The sequence below is a fragment of the Pan paniscus genome, chromosome 6, assembly GCF_029289425.2.
Source record: "Pan paniscus chromosome 6, NHGRI_mPanPan1-v2.0_pri, whole genome shotgun sequence".
Classification (NCBI taxonomy): Eukaryota; Metazoa; Chordata; class Mammalia; order Primates; family Hominidae; genus Pan; species Pan paniscus.
Genome location: NC_073255.2, coordinates 139,624,966 through 139,648,278, shown reverse-complemented (window position 1 = coordinate 139,648,278; position 23,313 = coordinate 139,624,966). Strand labels below are relative to the sequence as shown.

The 23,313-nt window shown below is 39.5% G+C and overlaps 1 protein-coding gene across 2 annotated transcripts in view; it reads right to left on the bottom strand.

The window, feature by feature from the left end:
• Positions 1-812: 812 nt before the first annotated feature.
• FAM185A (family with sequence similarity 185 member A) overlaps positions 813-23,313 on the bottom strand; it is a 60,356-nt gene continuing 37,855 nt past the window's right edge. For both annotated transcript variants that reach the window (XM_055114784.2, XM_055114785.2), the window contains 2 exons: positions 22,645-22,779; positions 813-1,868 (listed from right to left, as the gene is read on the bottom strand). In XM_055114784.2, the coding sequence (XP_054970759.1) occupies positions 1,756-1,868; positions 22,645-22,779 (248 nt within the window). In that variant the 3' untranslated portion in view covers positions 813-1,755. The remainder of the gene's footprint in view (positions 1,869-22,644; positions 22,780-23,313) is intronic.

Genomic DNA, 23,313 nt, shown 5'->3' with positions numbered 1-23,313 from the left:
CCCGGCCAGCCCGGCCAGCCGCCCCGTCCGGGAGGGAGGTTGGGGGGTCAGCCCCCCGCCCGGCCAGCTGCCCCATCCGGGAGGGAGGTGGGGGGGGGTCAGCCCCCCGCCCAGCCAGCCGTCCTGTCCGGGAGGGAGGTGGGGGGGTCAGCCCCCTGCCCGGCCAGCCGCCTCGTCCGGGAGGTGAGGGGCGCCTCTGCCCGGCCACCACCCCGTCTGGGAGGTGAGCCCAACAGCTCATTGAGAACGGGCCATGATGACAGTGGCAGTTTTGTGGAATAGAAAGAAGGGGGAAAGGTGGCGAAAAGATCGAGAAATCGGATGGTTGCCGTGTCTGTGTGGAAAGGGGTAGACATGGGAGACTTTTCATTTTGTTCTGTACTAAGAAAAATTCTTCTGCCTTGGGATCATGTTGATCTGTGGCCTTGTCCCCAACCCTGTGCTCTCTGAAACATGTGCTGTGTCCACTCAGGGTTGAATGGATTAAGGGTGGTGCAAGATGTGCTTTGTTAAATAGATGCTTGAAGGCAGCATGCTCGTTAAGAGTCATCGCCAACTCCCTAATCTCAAGTACCCAGGGACACAAACACTGCGGAGGGCCGCAGGGTCCTCTGCCTAGGAAAACCAGAGACCTTTGTTCACTTGTTTATCTGCTGACCTTCCCTCCACTATTGTCCTGTGACCCTGCCAGTTCCCCCTCTGCGAGAAACACCCAGGAATGATCAATTAAAAAAAAAAAAAAAAAAAATAAATAAATAAATAAATGTTCCAGGAATAGAGACGTTTGAAAGAAATGGAATTCATAAAATATCTTTATACAGTATACCTTTATAAAAATCTATCTTCATACATCAGGCTATAAAATAGCTGTTTCTTTTTTCCTAATTAGCTATATCTTAAGTTACACAAAATATATTAAGAATCAGTAGCAACTGCTTCACATATTTGTTTTTTATTTACAGCTTAAATTTACATTGATGCCATAAAAGGTACTAAGTAGAAAACCTGTCATGTGAGAGCTACATTATAAAGAATTCTAAGCTAATTGTCCCCACATGATGGATGCCTTTGTATAATCTCCTTTCCTTGAGTGGGAGTGAAAACTGAATGTGATGGGCCATCACTCCTATGAATGTTACATTATATGGCAAAACAAAGGTTATCCTGGGTGGGCCTGACCTAATCAAGTGAGCCCTTTAAAAGTATATATTCTTCCAGCTGGCTGCAGAAGAAGTCAGATATTCAAAGCATGAGAAGAACTCAGTGCATCACTGCTGGCTTGAAGACGGAGGGGCAACATGAGAAGGCATGTGGGTGGCCTCTAGACGCTTAGAGTGATTGCTGGCTGACAGCCAGCAAGAAAATGGAGACCTCAGTCATCCAGTCACAAGGAACTGGATTTTCCCAATAATCTGAATGAAGTTGGAAGTAGATTTCTTCCCAGAGACTCCAGATGAGAACTCAGCCTGGCCAAAATCTTGATTCTAGCCTTGTGATTCCCTGAGCGGAGAACCTAGACATAGCTGTAAATGAGTATTATTTTATGCTGCTAAATTTGTGGTAATTTGTTACAGAGCAGTAGAAAATGAATACAATAGCAAAGCACAAATTTTGAAAAAGCCTCCCAAAACAGTTCACCAGTATTCATTCTCAATTTGTTGTTTTCAACTTTTATATGAATGGTGGGATTTACATTTTTGTAGTCACAGATCTGCGAATCATTGTTAAAAATCATAAATCCAACTCAAATCAGTTTTAGTCCTGCAGTTTCAGGGACTGAAACCAACTTTGCCTTCTAAAACTTACAGTGCCTTTTGGGGCATCAGCCTTAATCCATTTTTCACGTTTGCTTGCTTGATTCATGAGTCCTAAAACACAAAATTGCATAAAATTATATCAAGAGCATTAATTGACCACATAGATCCTAGCAACACATCTTTAAAACTGAAAAACACCTTAGAACATCAAGAATCTTGGTAAAGATAGTCTGAACTGGGCAAGAGTTGCAAAGAGGTTATCTGGGCTTGCTCCCCTCCATTCATTTTCTCAGAACAACCCTGAGAGGGAGGCTACTCTTGTTTTGTTTTGTTTTGTTTGAGACAGAGTGTCACTCTGTTGCCCAGGCTGGAGTACAGTGGCACGATCTCGGCTCACTGCAGCCTCTGCCTCCTGGGTTCAAGTGGTTCTCTGGCCTCAGACTCCCGAGTAGCTGGGACTACAGGCACGCGCCACCATGCCCGGCTAATTTTTTTGTATTTTTGGTAGAGATGGGGTTTCACCATGTTGGCCAGGCTGGTTTTGAACGCCACACCTCAGGTGATCCACCCACCTTGGCCTCCCAAAGTGCTGGGATTACAGGCATGAGCCACCACACCCAGCCTACTCTGTATTTTTTTTTTTTTTTTTTTTTAAGTAGAGACGGGGTTTCACCATGTTGGTCAGGCAGGTCTCGAACTCCTCACCTCATGATCCACCCGCCTCGGCCTCCCAAAGTACTGGGATTACAGGCATGAGCCACCAAGCCTGACCTCTGTTTTTTATTTGTACAAGATGAGTATCCCTTATCTAAAATGCTTGGGACCAGCATTGTTTCAAATTTCAGATTTTTTTTTTTGAATATTGGAGAAGACATACTAGTTGAGCATCCCTAATCTGAAGATCCGACATCCAAATTACTCCAATGAGCATTTCCTTGTTTCATATTTTGGAGCATTTCAGATTTTGGATTTGGAATGCTCAACATATATTATTTTTAAATGCAGTCTTTAAAAAGAGCTTTACTGGAGTATAACTGACAAGATAAACTATATGTACTTAAAGTATACAATGTAGTAAGTTTTGACATAGGTAAAAATCTGTGAACCATATCCTTAATCAAGATAGTGAACATATTCATCACTCCCCAAAATTTCTCTCTAGTCAAGTACAGTCTTTCCCTCATGCCCCTCCCTTCCTGTCACCCTCTGACCCCCACCCCCTTCAATCACTGATCAGCTTTGTGGCACTATGGATTAGTTGCTCTTTCTAAAATCTTATATAAATGGTATAAATGGGAGTATACAGTTATGCACTCTTTTTAAAAAAATCCGTCTTCTTTCATTCAGCGTAATTATTTTGAGGTTCATCCACAGTGGACCATGTATAGGTAGTTTCCTCAATGCCTGCTCATTAGTACTTTGCTGACTGTTCATGGCACCCTCCGCAATCCCCTCTGTGCAGCTTGCTCCCCTCCGGAACTCTTTCTTACGAACCCTGGGCAGCCCTGTCTCCCCAGAAGCTCAGCTCAGAAGCTCAGTCTCCTCCACTCAGGGAGTCTGCTGGGCTCTGCCTGTGCGACCTCTCCCTGCCCTGCAGCCTGGAAACTCTTTCAAGGTCATAGGCTGTGGCAATCACAAAGCTCCCCTCGTTTGTTTCTCAGATCTATTCTTCTAGTTCTATGTTTTCTTTACAAATCAAGGTTATAAAGGTGTTATATCTCCTCTGGAGTTCCACTGCACTTCTGGATTTAAGAAACCAGTCAAATTGAGACAGAACAGGGACCGCTTGTAGGGGCCTGTGGACTCTTCTCAAGCACAAAAATTTAAAACAAAAAAACAAAAACAAACAAAAAAACTTGGGTTCATTAAGAAATTCCAGGCACCTACCTAAGTAGCCTTAAAAAGCAAATGAGCAGGCAGGCGAGGTGGCTCAGTCCTGTAATCACAGCACTTTGGGAGACCAAGACGGGCAGGTCACCTGAGGTCAGGAGTTTGGGACCAGACTGGCCAACATGTTGAAACCCCGTCTCTACTAAAAATACAAAAATTAGCCAAGTGTGGTGCCAGGCGCCTGTAATCCCAGCTATTTGGGAGGCTGAGGTAGGAGAATTGCTTGAACCCGGGAGGCAGAGGCTGCAGTAAGCCGAGATCATGCCATTGCACTCCAGCCTAGGCAACAAGGATGAAACTACGTCTCAGGGAAGAAAAAAAAAAAAGCAAATGAGCAACTTAATAAACAACAACAACAACAAAATAACAGCTTTAAACAATAGCCAAAAAGGTTAAAATAGATGTTTTGTTTTCTATAAGAACCAAAGACAAAATCTGAACATATGTCTCTGAGTTGTTTCTCAAAAACCTGGACCCCCACACCAAACAGATCTGCTGGCACATGGACTTCAGATAAGGGGAAGCTCAGGACTAAACTCACCATTGTACATTTCTCAGGGGCCTGGAGGAGGTCACACCCATGAGCCAGAACTAACATTTTCTGCGGATCCCAGATTTTTAGATAAAGCTTCACTTTCTTAACCAATCAGAAATCAAAAAATCTTTAAATCCACCTATAACCTGCAGCCCCCCTGCTTCTAGATGTCTTTGACTTTTTAGGTCAGACCAATATGCAGCCCCCATGTATCAATTTATGACTTTGCCTATAACCTCTGCCTCCCCACCTTTATTTTATTTTAATTTATTTATTTTTAAAAATTTTCCATAGGTTATGGAGGTAAAGGTGGTGTTTGGTTGCATGAGTAAGTTCTTTAGTTGTGATTTGTGAGATTTTGGTGCACCCATCACTTGAGCAGTATACACTGCATCCTATTTGTAGTCTTTTATCCCTCACCCCCCTCCCAACCTTTCCCCCAAGTCCCCAAAGTCCATTGTATCACTCTTATGCCTTTGCGTCCTCATAGCTTAGCTCCCACATATCAGTGAGAGCCTATGATGTTTAGTTTTCCATTCCTGAGTTACTTCACTTAGAATAATCGTCTCCAGTCTCATTCAGGTCACTGTGAATGCTGTTAATTCATTCCTTTTTATGGCCAAGCAGTATTCTGTCGTATATATATATTCCACAGTTTCTTTATCCACTTGTTGATTGATGGGTATTTGGGTTGGTTCCTTGATTTTGCAATTGCAAATTGTGCTGCTATAAGCATGCCTGTCCAAGTATCTTTTTCGTACAATGACTTCTTTTCCTCTGGATAGATACCCAGTAGTGGGACTGCTGGATCAGATGGTAGTTCTACTTTTAGTTCTTTAAGGAATCTCTACACTGTTTTCCATAGTGGTTGTACTAGTTTACATACTCACCAGCAGTGTAGAAGTCTAACCTGATCACCACATCCACACCAACATCTACTGTTTTTTGATTTTTTGATTATGCCCATTCTTGCAGGAGTAAGGTGGTATCATATTGTGGTTTTGATTTGCATTTCCCTGATCATTAGTGATGTTGAGCACTTTTTCATGTGTTCATTGGCCATTTGTATATCTTCTTATGAGAATTGTCTTTTCATGTCCTTAGGCCACTTTTTGATGGGATTGTTGTTTTCTTACTGATTTGTTTGAGTTCATTGTAGATTCTGGATATTAGTCCTTTGTCAGATGTATAGATTGTGAAGATTTTCTCCCACTCTGTGGGTTGTCTGTTTACTCTGCTGACTGATCCTTTTGCTGTGCAAAAGCTCTTCAGTTTAATTAAGTCCCAGCTATTTATCTTTGTTTTTATTGCATTTGCTTTTGGGTTCTTGGTCATGAAATCCTTGCCTAAGCCAATGTCTAGAAGGGTTTTTCTAATGTTATCTTCTAGAATTTTTACAGTTTCAGGTCTTAGATTTAAGTCTTTAATCCATCTTGAGTTGATTTTTGTATAAGTTGAGAGATGAGGATCCAGTTTCATTCTCCTACATGTGGCTAGCCAATTATCCCAGCACTATTTGTTGAAAAGGGTGTCCTTTCCCCACTTTATGTTTTTGTTTGCTTTCTCGAAGATCAGTTGGCTGTAAGTGTTTGGGTTTATTTCTGGGTTCTCTATTCTGTTCCATTGGTCTATGCGCCTATTATTATACCAGTACCATGCTGTTTTGGTGACGATGGCCTTAAAGTATAGTTTGAAGTCAGGTAATATGATGCCTCCAGATTTGTTCTTTTTGCTTAGTCTTGCTTTGGCTATGGGACTCTTTTTTGGTTTCATATGAATTTTAGAATTGTTTTCTCTAACTCTGTGAAGAATGATGGTGGTTTTTTGATGGGGATTGTGTTGAATTTGTAGATTGCTTTTGGCAGTATGGTCATTTTCACAATATTGATTCTACCCATCTATGAGCATGGGATGTGTTTCCATTTGTTTGTGTCATCTATGATTTCTTTCAGCAGTGTTTTGTAGTTTTCCTTGTAGAGGTCTTTCACCTCCTTGGCTAGGTATATTCCTAAGTACTTCATTTTTTTTTGCAGCTATTGTAAAAGGGGTTGAGTTGTTGATTTGATTCTCTGCTTGGTTGCTGTTGGTGTTTAGAAGAGCTACTGATTTGTGTACATTAATTTTGTATCTGGAAACTTTGCTGAATCCTTTTATCAGTTCTAGGAGCTTTCTAGAGGAGTCTTTAGGGTTTTTGAGGTAAACAATCATATCATCAGCAAACAGTGACAGTATGACTTCCTCTTTACCAATTTGGATACCCTTTATTTCCTTCTCTTGTCTGACTGCTCTGGCTAGGACTTTCAGTACTGTGTTGAAGAGGAGTGGTGAGAGAGGGCATCCTTGTCTTGTTTCATTTCTCAGAGGGAATGCTTTCAACTTTTCCCCATTCAGTATTATGTTAGCTGTGGTTTTGCCATAGATGGCTTTTATTACATTGAGGTATGTCCCTTGTATGCCGATTTTGCTGAGAGTTTTAATCATAAAGAGATGCTGGATTTTGTCTAATGCTTTTTCTGCATCTATTGAGATGATCATGTGATTTTTGTTTTTAATTCTGTTTATGTGGTGTATCACATTTATTGACTTGCATATGTTAAACCATCCCTCCATCCCTGGTATGAAACCCACTTGATCATGGTGGATTGTCTTTTTGATATGTTGTTGGATTCGGTTAGCTAGTATTTTGTTAAGAATTTTAGCATCTGTGTTTATCAGGGATATCAGCCTGTAGTTTTCTTTTCTGGTTGTATCCTTTCCTGGTTTTGGTATTAGGGTGATGCTGGCTTCATAGAATGAATTAGGGAGGGTTCCTTCTTTCTCTGTCTTGTGGAGTAGTGTCAATAGGATTGGTACCAATTCTTCTTTGAATGTCTGGTAGAATTCTGCTATGAATCAGTCTGGTCCTGGACTTTTTTGGTTGGTAATTTTTAATTACCACTTCAATATCCTGCTTGTTATTGATCTGTTCAGGGTATCTAATTCTTCCTGATTTAAGCTAGGAAGTTTGTATCTTTCCAGGAATTTATCCATCTCTTCTAGGTTTTCTCGTTTATACGCATAAAGGTGTTCATAGTAGCCTTGAATGATCTTTTGTATTTCTGCTCCCATTTTGTTTCTTATTGAGGTTATTTGAATTTTCTCTCTTTTTTTCTTGGTTAATCTTACTAATGGTCTATCAATTTTATTTATCTTTTCAAGGAACCAGCATTTTGTTTTTATCTTCTGTATTTTTTTGTTTGTTTCAATTTCATTTAGTTCTTCTCTGATCTTGGTTATTTCCTTTCTTCTACTGGGTTTGGGTTTGGTTTGTTCTTGTTTCTCTAGTTCCTTGACGTGTGACCTTAGAATTTCAGTTTGTGCTCTTTCAGTCTTTTTGATGTACGCATTTAGGGCTGTGAACTTTCCTCTTAGGAGGAAAGGTGGCCTTTGCTGTATCCCAGAAGTTTTGATAGGCTATGTCACTATTGTCCTTCAGTTCAAAGAATTTTTAAATTTCCATCTTGATTTTGTTTTTGACCCAGTGATCATTCAGGTGCAGATTATTTAATTTCCATGTATTTGCATGGTTTTGAAGGTTCCTTTTGGAGTTGATTTCCAGTTTTATTCCACTGTGGTCTGAGAGAGTGCTTGATATAATTTCAACTTTCTTAAATTTATTGAGGCTCATTTTGTGGCCTATCATATGGTCTATCTTGGAGAAAGTTCCATGTGCTGTTGAATAGAATGTGTATCCTGCAGTTGTTGGATGGAATGTTCTGTATATATCTGTTAAGTCCATTTGTTCCAAGGTATAGTTTAAATCCATTTTTTCTTCATTGACTTTCAGTCTTGACGACCTGTCCAGTGCTGTCAGTGGAGTAATGAAGTCCTTCACTATTATTGTGTTGCTGTCTGTCTCATTTCTTGGGTCTATTAGTAACTGTTTTATAAATTTGGGAGCTCCAGTGGTAGGTGCATAAATGTTTAGGATTGTGATATTTTCCTGTTGGACAAGGTCTTTTAGCATTATATAATGTCCTTCTTTGTCTTTTTTTTTTTTTTTTTGAGACGTAGTCTCCCTCTGTGGCCCAGGCTGGAGTGCAATGGCGTGATCTCAGCTCACTGCAACCTCTGCCTCCCGGATTCAAGCAATTCTGCCTCAGCCTCCCGAGTAGCTGGGATTACAGGTGCCCACCACCACGCCTGGCTAATTTTTATATTTTTAGTAGAGACAGGGTTTCACCATATTGGCCAGGGTGGTCTTGAACTCTTGACCTCAGGCAGTCTACCCACCTCGGCCTCCCAAAGTGCTGGGATTATAGGCATGAGCCACTGCACCTGGCCCCTTCTATGTCTTTTTTAACTGCTGTTGCTTTCAAGTTAGTTTTTCTGATATAATAGCTACTCCTGCTCACCTTTGGTGTCCACTTGCATGAAATGCCTTTTTCCACCCCTTTACCTTGAGTTTATGTGAGTCCTTATGTGTTGGGTGAGTCTCTTCAAGCAGCAGATAGTTGGTTGGTGAATTCTTATCCATTCTGCAGTTCTTATCTTTTAAATGGAGCATTTAGGCCATTTACATTCGATGTTAGTATTGAGATATGAGGTAGCATTCCATTTGTCATTTTATTTGTTGCCTGTGTACTTTTGTTTTTTTTTTTTTAATTGTATTTTTGTTTTATAGGTCCTGTGAGATTTATGTCTTAAAGAGGTTCTGTTTTGATGTGTTTCCAGGATTTGTTTTAAGATTTAGAGCTCCTTTTAGCAGTTCTTGTAGTGGTGGCTTGGTAGTGGTGAATTCTGTCAGCATTTGTTTGTCTGAAAAAGACTGTATCTTTCATACACAATGCCTAGTTTCGCTGGATACAAAATTCTTGGCTGATAATTGTTTCGTTTGAGAAGGCTGAAGATGGGCCCCAATCCCTTCTAGCTTCTAGGGTTTCTGCTGAAAATCTGCTGTTAATCTGATAGGTTTTCCTTTATCGGTTACCTGTTGCTTTTGTCTCACAGTTTAGATTCTTTCTTTTGTCTCAACTTTGGATAACCTGATGTCAATGTGCCTACGAGAAGATCTTTTTGTGATGAATTTCCCAGGTGTTCTTTGTGCTTCTTGTATTTGGATGTCTAGGTCTCTAGCAAGGCCAGGGAAGTTTTCCTCAGTTATTCCCCCAAATATGTTTTCCAAGCTTTTAGATTTCTCTTCTTCCTCAGGAACACCAATTATTCTTAGATTTGGTCATTTAACATAATCCCAGATGTCTTGGAGGCTTTGTTCATATTTTCTTCTTTTTTCTTTGTTGGATTGGGTTAATTCAAAGACCTTGTCTTCGAGCTCTTAATTTCTCTCTTCTATTTATTCAATTCTATTGCTGAGACTTTCCAGAGCATTTTGCATTTCTATAAGTGTGTCTGTTTCCTGAAGTTTTTATTGTTTTTATTTATGCTATCTATTTCATTGAATATTTCTCCCTTCACTTATTGTACCATTTTTTGGATTTCATTGTATTGGGCTTCGTCTTTCTCTGGTCCCTCCCTGGTTAGCTTAATAACTAATCTCCTGAATTCTTTTTCAGGTAAATCAGGGATTTCTTCTTGGTTTGGATCCATTGCTGGTGAGCTAGTGTGATTTTCGCGGGGTTGTTAAAGAGCCTTGTTTTGTCAGAAAACCAACACAGTTTTCTGGTTCCTTCTCATTTGGGTAGGCTCTGTCAGAGGGAAGGGCTAGGGCTGAAGGCTGTTGAGATTTTGTCCCATGGGGTGTTCTCTTGATGTAATACCATCCCCCTTTTTCTATGGATGTGGCTTCCTGAGAGCCGAGCTGTGGTGATTGTTATCTCTCTTCTGATCTAGCCACCCAGCAAGTCTACCAGGCTCTGGGCTGGTACGGGGGTTGTCTGCACAGATTCCTGTGATGTGAACCATCTATGGGTCTCTCAGCCATGGATACCAGCATAGTATTTCGGGTATCTCTTGGGTCCTGTAGGAGCAATCTGCTTCCTTCAGAGGGTCTGTGGGTCCTCTTAGGTTTCCTGATTTATTCCTGTGGTTGTTCTGGAGCTAAAATTCATGACGCGAGCCTCTACACGCTGCTCTGTCCATCCGAGTCAGAGCTGCAATCTAGTCTTGCCACTCCCGGCCACCGGGCTCTCTCCACCTTTAAAAACCCTTACCTATAAGCCATCTGAGAGTTCAAGTGTTAAGTATAATCTGCCTGATTCTCCTTGCTTGGTCCCTACAAACAAACGCTTTCCCTTCTCTTGCTACAAGCCTTCGTTTAGATATGGTATAGATACGTAGTCTTATTACGCTGGGCGAGTGGACCCCCATTTGGTTCAATAACAAAATCTGAACTGAGGAGAGTTGTGATTACACTATTGCATTTCATGATAAATATTTTCCTTGTTGAATCCAAGCACACAAAATACCGAATGATCCTCTTCCTCAGTACAGTTTTTCCCTCTGTTATAATAGTACCATGATATCCTCAGCTGAAGAAAAGGTGCTAGATGCTTTGTACCATCTGATCTTTTTGTCAGGTGCTTTTCTGATGCAAATTATTCTCTGAATTCTTATCTCTCCCTTTCACTCTGAGCCATAATCTTGTCTATGTCCTGGAGCTCATTGCGTTTTTCCCAGAACACAGTTGAGTATTCAAGGACCTCCCGTAAGCTTTTTCCCTCTTCTTCTCTTGCTATATTTTCAATATCACAACCCCATTTTAATTAGCTTTGATAAGCTGGTTAAAATCTCTGAGTTCAATTGGTAAATCCCTGTGTTAACTCTAACTCTTCATCAATAAGGGGTTCAGCTTATTTAAACTGTTCTTTTTTCTGTGCCTATGCTGCATTTCGTAGGTCGTGATTTTGAGGTACCTTGCACCCAGTTGCTTTTCTGTAATACAGAGTTTCTTTTTCTAGTAATTAAAATAAATGTTGGGCCAGATGCGGTGGCTCACGCCTGTAATCCCAGCACTTTGGGAGGTCAGGGTGGGCGGATCACCTGACGTCAGGAGTTTGAGACCAGCCTGGCCAACATGGTGAAACCCCATCTCTGCCAAAAATACAAAAATTAGCTGGGCGTGGTGGCAGGTGCCTGTAATCCCAGCTACTTGGGAGGCTGAGGCAGGAGAATTGCTTGAACCTGGGAGGCAGAGGTTGCAGTGAGCCAAGATTGTGCCATTGCACTCCAGCCTGGGCAACAATAGTGAAACTCTGTCTCAAAATAAAATAAATAAATAAAATTTAAAAATAAAATAAAATAAATGTGGAGGAAAGAACAGGAAATCCTGAAATTTTTGTTTTTTCAACTTTTTCTTCTTTTTTAATACCATTTAGCACCAATAATAAAGCATCAATAATAGTAAGGCTTTTCTACATATCTGAGATCTCTTCCTTAATATATTATTTATCACCTCCCCAGTAATATATTTCTTACTTATGGAGTGAAAAGCCTTCAACCTATTTCCTTTTGCAGCAATAGAGGCCAAGCACAGTGTTACTGCTCTCAAGAAAAAGAACACACAAGCAATTTCAGCTTAGAGACAATACTCAAAAGGGAGGACAGTTTATAAAATTCCATCTAGGTTGCTTGAAAATAGCTTTCTCTATCTTGCCAATAAGTAATTTACTGAAACTTCTTTGTACTTTGACCTGAATCTGTGGAGACTCTATTCTATTAATAATTTGTAAAGTTTATAAATTCCTTCCTACAAAAGTTTTTCAACATATATTGGAATTTGGGGTTTCAAAAGCCTTCCTCCTTATTTACTTCCCTTTGCCAATTAAAATCACACACTGTTTCTTTGACCAAGAAATGGGAAAATGACTACTCTATCCCTATACACTGTGGCTTCCACTAAGTGGGAGGAAAGGCTTCCTAGGACATGTGTTTAACTCTGTAATTTGCTCTCGAAACTCCTGCCCCAATGTACCCAAATATATGAATCTCTATGTTCTTTTTATTTAACCCAAAATGTACCTGATCTATTCTGCACTAAATATCAACAAAGACAGGGCTCCAGGAAGTAACTTGCAGAATTGTCTTGTTTAAAAATAGGATTAACAAGCTTCTTGGTAAGGTGAACTTTTTCCTGTCTCCCTCCCCACTCCCACTTCTAACCCTGTAACATTCTTTGTTTATGTACATTTGGTTCAGAGGGATACTTCTGCTGCTGCCTTATTATTAATAATAGCAGATTAAACTTCAGTGCATCAGGGTTGGAGGATTCTCTTTTATACTACAAACACTTTGGGCCGCCCACTATAGGAAGTGCCATGCTAAGTATATTAGGGAGGTTCAAAAGATGTGAAAAGACTCACCAGTGCTCTCACAAAGCTTACCAACTCACTAGGAAAATAAATCATACACTATGAAACAACATGAAAGTAATTACTCTGAAATTTTATTATTTTTAACACATACATTTCACAAACAATACCTTTAACACCACATACAATTCCATAACAAAATATTTTAATTTTGTCAACGTTCTTTTTTGTTTGTTTTTTGAGACGGAGTCTCGCTGTGTCACTCAGGCTGGAGTGCAGTGCTGCGATCTTGGCTTACTGCAACCTCCGCCTCCCAAGTTCAAATGATTCTCCTCCCTCAGCCTCCTGCCTCAGCCTCCCGAGTAGATGGGACTACAGCCGCGTGCCACCACACCCAGCTAATTTTTTTGTATTTTTAGTAGAAATGGGGTTTCACCATGTTAGCCAGTATGGTCTCTATCTCCTGACCTCATGATCTGCCCGCCTCGGCCTCCCAAAGTGCTGGGATTACAGGCGTGAGTCACCATGCCCAGCCTTAATGTTCTTTAACTTTTTATAATCTTCTCTCAACAAAAGTGTAACCCAAGATACCTTGACAAGAAATCTTCCAGATAAAAAAAATGTTTGAGCTAGTTTTAATGATGCCTATCCACTAAATTTTCTCTCAAATACTTGCAATAATAATAAAGTCAACAGTACTCTAGGCAAGAGTATACTGAGGAAGTATACAATTAATCAGTTCTTCCCAAAAAATAATCGTAACAGTTTCTTCCTCAAATCTTTTCTTCTGCAATGTCTAATCTCATCCATTGTATTTTTCATCTCAGACACTGTAGTTTTCATTTATAGAAATTCAATTTTGGTCTTCTTTTTATACCTTCCATGTCTTAAGTGTTTGAACAAGTGCAATACAGTTATAATAACTTTTATTTTCCTTCTCTGCTAATTCGGTCATCTGTATCAGTTTTGGGTTAGTTTCAATTATTCTCTTCATTATAACTCATGGGTTTTTTTGCTCTTTGCATGTCTGATAATCTTTGATTCAATGCTAGACATTGAAACCACCTCTGTAAAAATCATAACTGAGAAAATTATTACAGTGAAAGAGATCTGACATAACCAGCTCCATCTTGCTTCTAATCACCAAGCTGTCCTTGTTCATTTCTAGGTACAGGCTGAAGTAACTTTTGGGAGGAACTTAGTTTATAGTTTAGCTTTGAAACCAAGACAATAACAGCCATTTCCCAAACAAACTCCATTCCTGCCTGGGGACTAGACTCCCTTTTCAGGACAACAAATTAGCCAAAAGATTAGAAATTGTGGTTTAGGAGTCATGCAGCTGGAAGCTGCCCAAATTGCTAAACCTCCCCAAATTGCTCCTGCAGATAACATCACTATTGTAAAACCTAAGATCAGTGCTTGAGATATTTTGCAGACCCTAAACTCAGTCGATTGGCTGGCATAACCCAGATTGATAAGCTGGCTCATCTGCTCTTGTGGCCCCCAGTCAAGAACTGACTCAACACAAAAGGACAGCTCTGACTCCCTATGATTTCATCTCAGACTGACTAATCAAAACTCCTAACTCACTGGCCCCCTATCAAATTATCCTTAAAAACTCAGATCGTCAGATTCTCAGGGAGACTGATTTAAGTAATAATAAAACTGGTCTCCTGCATAGCCAGCTCTGTGTGAATTTCTCTTTCTCTACTGCAATTCCCGTCTTGATAAGTTGGCTCTTTCTAGGCAGTGGGCAAGGTGAACCTGTTGGGTGGATTACAACATTGTGAATTTTACTTTGTTGGGTGCTGGATATTTTTGTATTCCTGTAAATCTTGAGCTTTGCTCAAGGATGCAGTTAAGTTACTTGGAAATAGTTTAAGCCTTTCATCTCTTGCTTTTATAATTTGTTAGGCAATTATAGAGTGGTGCTCAGCCTAAGACTGATTGTTTCCCACTACTAAATGCTCTACCCAATGCCCCATGAGTTATGATTTTCTTTCCAGTCTGGTGGGAAGAACAGGCATTATTCCTGGACCTGTGTGAGCACCAGGTTCTATTCCCTCTGGTACTTTGTCATGTGAACCCTGTCTTGATCTTTATCAACTCTCATCTTGATCTCCCCAACTCAGGGAGTGTTCTAGACTCCAGAGCAGTTCCCTTTTCCTGTACTGGAGCCTGGAGACTCTCAAGGCAGTAAGCAAGACTCATCTTGTTTGTTTCCTGTATCTGCTTAATTTTTAAATTTTTTTGTCATTGTTTCAGGTGGGAAGGTAAGTCAGACCCTTTAACTCCATCCTGCCCAGAAGACTTCATTATTTTTCTTTCTCCCTCTCCCTGCCTTCTTTCCAACCTCTTTTTAAACTTATTTTGGAATAATTTCATACTGACAAGAAGTTACAAAAACAGTAGAGAGAGGTTCTGTATACCCATCACTCAGTTCCCCTAATGGTGACAGCTTCTGTAACTATACTGCACTATCAAAACCAGGAAATTAGCTGGCAAATTAACTGGACTATAGACCTTACTCAGATTTCACCAGTTTTTACATGCATTCATTTTTCGGGTATGTCTTTGTATATACTCATGACATTGTATCTATGACATATATAGATTCATATATAACCATCATTTTAATCAAGATATGGAACTGTTCTGTCACTAGAAAGGAAGTCCCTTGTCATGTCCCTTTAAAGTCATACTCTCCTTCTCCTTCCCTAACCTATGGCAACCACTTGTCTATTCTCTATATCTTTAATTTTGTCATTTCAAGAATGTTATATAAATGGAATCATAAGAGTATGGACCATTTTGAGACTGGCTTTTTTCACTCAGAATAATGCCCTTAAATTCCCTTCAAGTTGTTTACATCAACAGATTGTTCCCTTTGTCGGTGAATTACCTTATGTGGACATACCATGAGTCATATGAACATTCAGTCATGGAAGGATATTTAAGTCATTTCCAGTTTTTTGGCTATTACAAATAAAGCTGTGAACATTTGTGTACAGGTTTTTGTGTGAACATAAGTTACATTTCCCCAGGATAAATGCCCAGGAATATAAATGCTAGGTGATTAATGGTAGTTTCTTTTTTTTTCTATTTTTTTAAGAAACTGCCAGACTGAGTTACAGAGTAGCTGTATCATTTTACATTTCCACCAGTAATGTAGAAGAGATCCAGTTTCTCTGCACACTTGCCAGCATTTGAATAATCAGTATTTTTAATTTTTGCCATTCTAGTAAGTATGTAGTATTTTATTCTGGTTTTAATGTGCATTTCCCTAATGGCTAGTGATGGTAAATATCTTTTTGTGTATTTATTTGCCATCATATATCTTCTATGGTTGCACTGTTTCTTAAAAGTTACAAGATTAAACTTTTGTGTGCACGAATCATGTTTTCTTCACTACTGGGGTTAGTTCACTTAGGATAAGGATTTGGCTATGGTTTAATATTTCTTGAATGACCAAAATAAATACAAAGACAATAATAAAACAAAACCCCACAGGCATCACAAACAGAACTCATAATGCTCTGAGATTGGGGCCTGCACTTTGAACTCTAGTCTAGGGATCAGCAAACTATAGCTCACAGGCCAAATCTGGCCAGGGGCCTGTTTTTGTATGCCCTGAAAGCTAAGAAGGGCTTTTACTTTTTTTTTTTTTGAGACGGAGTGTCTGTCACCCAGGCTGGAGTCCAGTGGCACGATCTCGGCTCACGGCAATCTCTGCCTCCTGGGTTCAAGCAATTCTCCCTGCCTTAGCCTCCCGAGTAGCTGGGATTTCAGGCACCCGCCACCACGCCCAGCTAATTTTCGTATGTTTAGTAGAGACAGGGGTTCGCCATGTTGGCCAGGCTGGTCTCTAACTCCTGACCTTAGGTGATCCACCCACCTCGGCCTCCCAAAGTGCTGGGATTACAGGCGTGAGCGACCGTGCCCGGCCGGGCTTTTACATTTTTAAAGGGTTATTTAAAAACAAAAAAAATATGCAACAGAGTCCATATGTAATCTGCTAAGTCTAACATATTTACTATATGGTGTTTACAGATAAAGTTTGCAGATGAATGGAAAGAAAACCTGATCTTCTTTTTTGGGGCAAACATTAACAACATTGACATCTGATTACCTATGATACTCTCAAGATCTTATTCTTTAACAAAAAGGTGGGGAAATAAAAACACCATAAAAGCGGCCGGGTGCAGTGGCTCACGCCTGTAATCCCAGCACTTTGGGAGGCCGAGGTGGGCGGATCACGAGGTCAGGAGGTGAGACCAGCCTGGCCAATATGGTGAAACCCTGTCTCTACTAAAAATACAAAAATTAGCCGGGCATGGTGGCGGGCGCCTGTGGTCCCAGCTACCCAGGAGGCTGAGGCAGAAGAACCCCTGGAACCCGGGAGGCAGAGGTTGCAGTGAGCTGAGATGGCACCACTGCACTCCAGCCTGGGTGATAGAGACTCCGTCTCAAAAAAAAAAAAAAAAAAAAAAAAAAACAAAACACCATAAAAGCACTATGACGTGAAAACAGTTCCTACATTAACTCCCTGTCAAAGTACTTTTAAGCAGATAGCTATAAGCCTTAGAGCATTCTTCATTCTGTTATTGAATTTCTTCCATCTGGTCCTGAAATATATATACATTGCTGACAAATTCATGTGCTATAAGCTTTGAAAAACCAAAAACTTTAGTGGGTTCTAAAATCAGAGCTATTTCCAAGAGTTAGTCATATCAAAAGACTGGATTTTTCCCGATTTGGAGAGAAAACAGTGTCTCTAGATTTTTAAAGTGGCATCTTATGAGCTTAGTCCCATTTCAACCTCTTTTCCAACCCATGAACGAGTATTCCACTATAAATAACAATTCCATTGTATGTTATTACCCTCTGTCCTTTAGACAAGCCAAGAACTCTTTTCTGACTTGGTGGTTTATTTTTATCCCAAATGAATTTATGTTGTATATGCTTTATATTTCCAGTTTTACTAAAATGAGGTAAACCCAGTAGTGCTAGCTTCCCTACTATCCAGACAATGACAAACACCAATCCGTTCACTGGCAATGCACTTTACCTCTAATATTCTTTGAACATTTAAACATCTAAATTGTGGAGTTGTAAAGACTAAAGGACTTTGTACAACATGCATACCTGGGCTTGGAGACTTGATGTTTACCACAGTCAAGTTTCATATCTAAGTTGATGAACCAAGTCTAAAACCTAATAGAGAAGCCAACTTATTAGAAGCATCTTACCTAAGCCACTCACAACATGTTAAATTTGCCACACATGGGTAGAGGACAAAACTTAGAATCAAGACTCTCATGAAGATTATAGAATGCAGCCCCAATACACACTTGTGCATAGCTTTTTAGTAGGTAAATGTTTCAGCCTGAGAGTCTCAGGTTTCCTTTTGACCTCAGAATAGCACATAATACGTGTAAATCATGGTAGGAATTATACACCTGAGTTATTTATCAGTGACAGCAATAGCAAAGGAAACCATGGAGCAGGAAATCAAATAAAATTATAGAGCTGACACATCAAAACCCTGTGGGAAGCTGGAACCTAAGGGAATAATTTTACTGGCATGGCTTCTTGCAGAGATTATCCAGAAGTCATGCTGCAGATACAATCCAGGCTTTTAGCAATAAGAGTATTTCTATTTTTATCCCTCATGGGCTCTATGAGGAAGGCCAAGATGAGCTGAGCTCAGCTGCCTATAATAATAGCTCACATATAAAGCTGCTCATTATTTCCAAAATTTGGTTTCAGATTGGAAATCTCCACAGAAAAAAGCAATCTGCCCTGATTTTCTAGGCCTCTTAAATTATTTCATCCAGTTGATACATAAGGCCTGTGGCTGACTGGGTACTAAACAGTTTTAAAACCAAAATGAAATATGGAAGTTTCTCTTAAACCCAATCACCTGTTCATACTCACAGCTCCCTCCAGAGACTGCTGCTCTCTTCACCTGAGGTCCATTATTACTTTAATGGATTTAATTTGCTATCAGAGACAACATACAGATCCATCTGGGGACCAACCTCATAGGGTAGTCTGTGCTACTCTGCAAAACGATGCTTGATCAGTACCTAGATTCTTCCACTGTGAACAGGAAATAAACTCATCATTCTGCGATTTGGCCCTTCCTGCTTCAGGAGGTGGGGCCGGAGTATAAGCCATAATAACAAGGAACACACAAAAAGAACTCAATAGGCTAAGGTGCTTCATAATAACCAATGAGGTAAGCATGCATCTTCCTCATAGCATTCATTCGTCTTTATATTCAAGCAAAAGTTACTGAAGGCCTATTTATTTGCTGAGTTTAAGATAGCTCACTATGGAGTCCAGGCCCCTGTACTCCTTCTGCTGAATTACTGCAGTAACCTCCTAAAAAGCAAAAGTTGTTTTTTTCTCCTTCATCCACCATTGTTCTTTCTCATCTATCCCCACTCAACATTCAGAGTGATCTAACACAAAAATCTGATTATGTGAACCCCAAGTTAAAACCTTCCAAGGGCTTCCCAATGCTCTTAATATAAAATCCAAACTGTCCCATATGATCTGACCTCTCCCAAACTCTCCAGCCTACTTTTATGCCACTTTCCCCTTTACTCTCTATACTTTGGCCATATTTGACTTCTCTCACTTCCTCACCCCTGTGTTCTCACAGTACAATGTACATACGTTTATAACATTGATCCCACTGTACTGTATTCTCTGGTTTGCCTTTCCTCACTAGAATGTAAGCTCCTCAGAAGGCAGTGAGACCATGCTTTATATTACCCTTGCACTCCTAGTTTCCGGCAGTGTTGACTCAAACATTTGTTGAGTAACTGAGCAAATAAAGAAAAATAGAAAAGTCAGGAGAAGGAGGAGGTAGGCTAGGGGAAGATAATTTTGTTTTTAAACATTAAGTTTTAGGTGGCACTGGTTTAGTGGAATAGAAATGCACAAGAACAATAGAGATCAGGTCTGCATGTATTGACTTGGAAGTTATGTACATAGAAATAATGACTGAAGTCGTGAGAATAGTTTTAAAACTAAATCTAAATTTTAGAAAGGCATATGATTCTATGAATAAATGAATAAAAATATGACAAAATAGCTTTAGCTTATAATTCAAACATGTTTACATATGCAAATAATTTTGGTTATGCTATGATTCAGAGCACAGTTAAACAAACTTGTATTATTGTTTTAGATTATTGGGACCAAAAATAGGTAACTCTCTTGGCTCCTTATCAAATTCAAGCATTAGATCACAAGTTGATTCTCACTATATTTGATATCCAGTCACACACTGCATAATAATGTTTCAGTCAACGATGAACTACAGAAATGATGGTTGTCCCATAAGATTATAATAGAGGTAAAAAAACTCCTCTCACCTAGTGACTTCGTAGCCATCCTAATGGTTGTTTAAATGCAACGCACTACCTGCATTTGTGGTGATGCTGGTGTAAACAAACCCACTCCACTGTCATAAAAAAGTATAGCACATATGTTATGTGTAGTTCATAATACTTGATAATGAGAATAAATGACCATGTTACTGATTTATGTATTTACTATACTTTTTATCGTTAGAGTGTATATCTTCTGCTTATTAAAAAAAAAAAAAAAGTTACGATACAACAGCCTCAGGCAATTCCTTCAGGAAGTATTCCAGAAGAAGGCATTATCATCACAGGAGATGACAGCTCCACGTGTGTTATTGCCCCTGAAGTGGGACAAGATGTGGAGGTGAAAGTGATACATTCTTTACCCAGTAAAAGCCTAGACTAATGTGTGTGTTTGTGTCTTCGTTTTTAACAAAGTTTAAAAAGTAAAATTAAAAAAAATTAACAATTTTAAAAACAAAAAAGCTTACAGAATAAAGATAGACAAGTATATCTCTACAGCTGTAAAGTGTGTTTGTGTTTCAAGCTAAGTATTATTACCAAAGAGTCAAAAAGTTTTTTATTTTATTTTATTTTTTTCTGAGAGGGAGTCTCGCTCTTGCTCAGACTGGAGGGCAGTGGCGCGATCTTGGCTCATTGCACCCTCTGCCTCCTGGGTTCAAGGGATTCTTTTTCCTCAGCCTCCTGAGTAGCTGAGATTACAGGCGCCCGCCACCATGCCCGGCTAATTTTTGTATTTTAGTAGAAATGGGGGTTTCACCATGTTGGTCACGCTGGTCTCGAACTCCTGACCTCAAACGATCTGCCCGCCTCGGCCTCCCAAAGTGCTGGGATTACAGGCGTAAGCCACCGTGCCCAGCCTCAAAAAATTTTTTAAAATGTAAGTTTATAAAGTAAAAATGTTCTTGGGAAGTTGAGGCGGGAGGATCACTTAAGGCCGGGAGCTGAAGACAAGCCTGGGAAACATAGCAAGGCCTTGTCTCTGCTAAAAACTTTTTAAAAATTAGCTGGGCATGGTAGTACACACCTGTAACCTAGCTACTAGAGAGGCTGAAGCAGAAGGATCACTTGAGCCCAGAGTTTGAGTTTATAGTGAGCTATAATTGCATTCCAGTCTATGCAACAGAGAAAGCAGCTATCTCTAGAATAAATAAAGTAAAAAAGTTACAGTAAACTAAGGCTAATTTATTATTGACGAAACTTAAAAATAAATTTAGTGTAGCCTAACTGTACAGTGTTTATAAAGTCTATAGTAGTAATGTCCTAGGCCTTCACATGCACTCAACACTCATCATACTGACTCACTCAGAGCAACTTCCAGTCCTACAAGCTCCACTTATGATAAGTGCCCTATACAGGCGTACCATGTTTTATCTTTTATACCATATTTTTACTGTACCTTTTCTATATATAGATATACAAATACCATTGTGTTACAATTCCCTACAGTTTTCAGTACAGTAGCCTGCTGTACAGGGTGTAGCCTAGGAATAATAGGCTACTACACAGCCTCGGTGTATAGTAGGCTGTACCATCTAGGTTTGTATAAGTTCACTCTATAATGTTCACATGACAACAAAATTGCCTAATAACACATTTCTCAGAATGTATCTCTGTCATTAAGTGATGCGTGACTGTACTTAGATTTTCATCAAATTTTCGCCACTTAACTGTGAGTCTGCCCATTAGGTGGCATGCAGTTATATCTGGGAGTGTATAGGTATTATTTTTATTCCTGTTATGTTTATTGTTAATATTCTATGAATTTTAACAGACAACTTTCTTAATTTTCACGACATATAAAATGAATACCTAAAACTGAAATTTGATCTTATGAAGACCACCCTCCCCTACTCCCCAATTCTTCCTTTTTCTAGTTGGCATCTCATGGGTTTAGCTTGTAGTATTCATCCCTATACATGGTCTAATTGCAATGTCCTCCTTGATGCCATTCTGGTAAAATTTAAAGGAAAACTTCACCAGCATTAATTTTTTTATTCATTAAAACAACAAACCTTGGCCAGGCGCAGTGGCTCATGCCTATAATCCCAGCACTTTGGGAGGCTGAGGTGGGCTGATCACCTGAGGTCAGGAATTTGAGAGCAGCCTGGCCAACATGGTAAAACCCTGTCTCTATTAAAAATACAAAAAAAATTAGCCAGGCATGGTGGTGCATGCCTGTAGTCCCAGCTACTCAGGAGGGTGAGGCAACAGAATCGTTTGAACCCGGGAGGCGGAGGTTGCAGTGAGCCAAGGTCACGCCACTGCACTCCAGTATGGGCAATAGAGTAAGACTCTGTCTCAAACAACAAAAAAACCAACCAATGACAAACCTTAAAAAAAAAGTATCAGCCACCAGTGTAGCCAGATATAATGAAAAATGTACAAAAACGATTCACATTTGTGGGACTGAGAATTTGTTGTTCTGAAAGAGCAAGTTTAAAATGTACATACCAAACAAAATTCCGATTTACTCCAGTCACACGAAGTTAGTTTTAAATTTTGCATTATAATATATGTATTCAGTTTATTTTTACTTTTGAGAATTAGAAAACAGCTCTTCTAGAAAATTTAAAAATCAATTTTACCCAATGACAGGACTAATGAGTGTTCCTAAATGATTTAATGAGGTCTTTTTAAACAAAATGTCTGCATCATATTAATGATAAGCAACTAGAAGAAAAAAAGATGTCAAACATGAGGACGTAATAATGGAAAAATATAAAAAAGCTAAAATTTCCGTTAAGTGTACCACATTTCTACTTATGTATGGAGAATGGCTATTCATCTGACAGAGCAAAATGCAGCCTCCTTACCAGTCACTGTTACAACATCATCTTTACGAGCTTCAGCCATTTCCTGAACATGGACTTCTGAGTTCACATCAACCTCTTTCCCTGATAACTGTAAATGAGCTTGAAGTGAAGATGGGACCTTGACAATAATAGAACCTGTAATAAATATAATGGAGAGCTTAGTAATATAAAGAAATCAAAAGTACCAGAGTCTATTATAAATTTGACTGACAGGGTAGCATTGCTCCTGAGACACTGTTTTTACTCCTCAGCATACAGTATTTATTTAAACCTTTTCCTTATTCCCAGGTGCCCAAAGTTTCCTTACTCTCAAGGCATTCACAGTAACTTCTGTCAAGAATATGGGTTATTAGCACATTATTAACTGCTAGTTCTTCTTTTGCCAATAGTCCTACACAGCTCATCCAACACCAGAAAGTGAGTAATTTACTACACCTGTAGCTTATAGATAGGATTTGCCATTGAGCATTTAATATGAGCCAGATCCCTAATTACATTATGTTTTAATCCCCATATTAACTTTATGAGGTATTATTATCGCCCTGATTTTATAGATAAGAACTTGCTCAAGCTCCCACTAGTGCTCGTGCTGGAACCTAGACTCAGCTCAATAATTACAAAGCCCATGCTTTTTTTTTTTTTATTATTATACTTTAAGTTTTAGGGTAC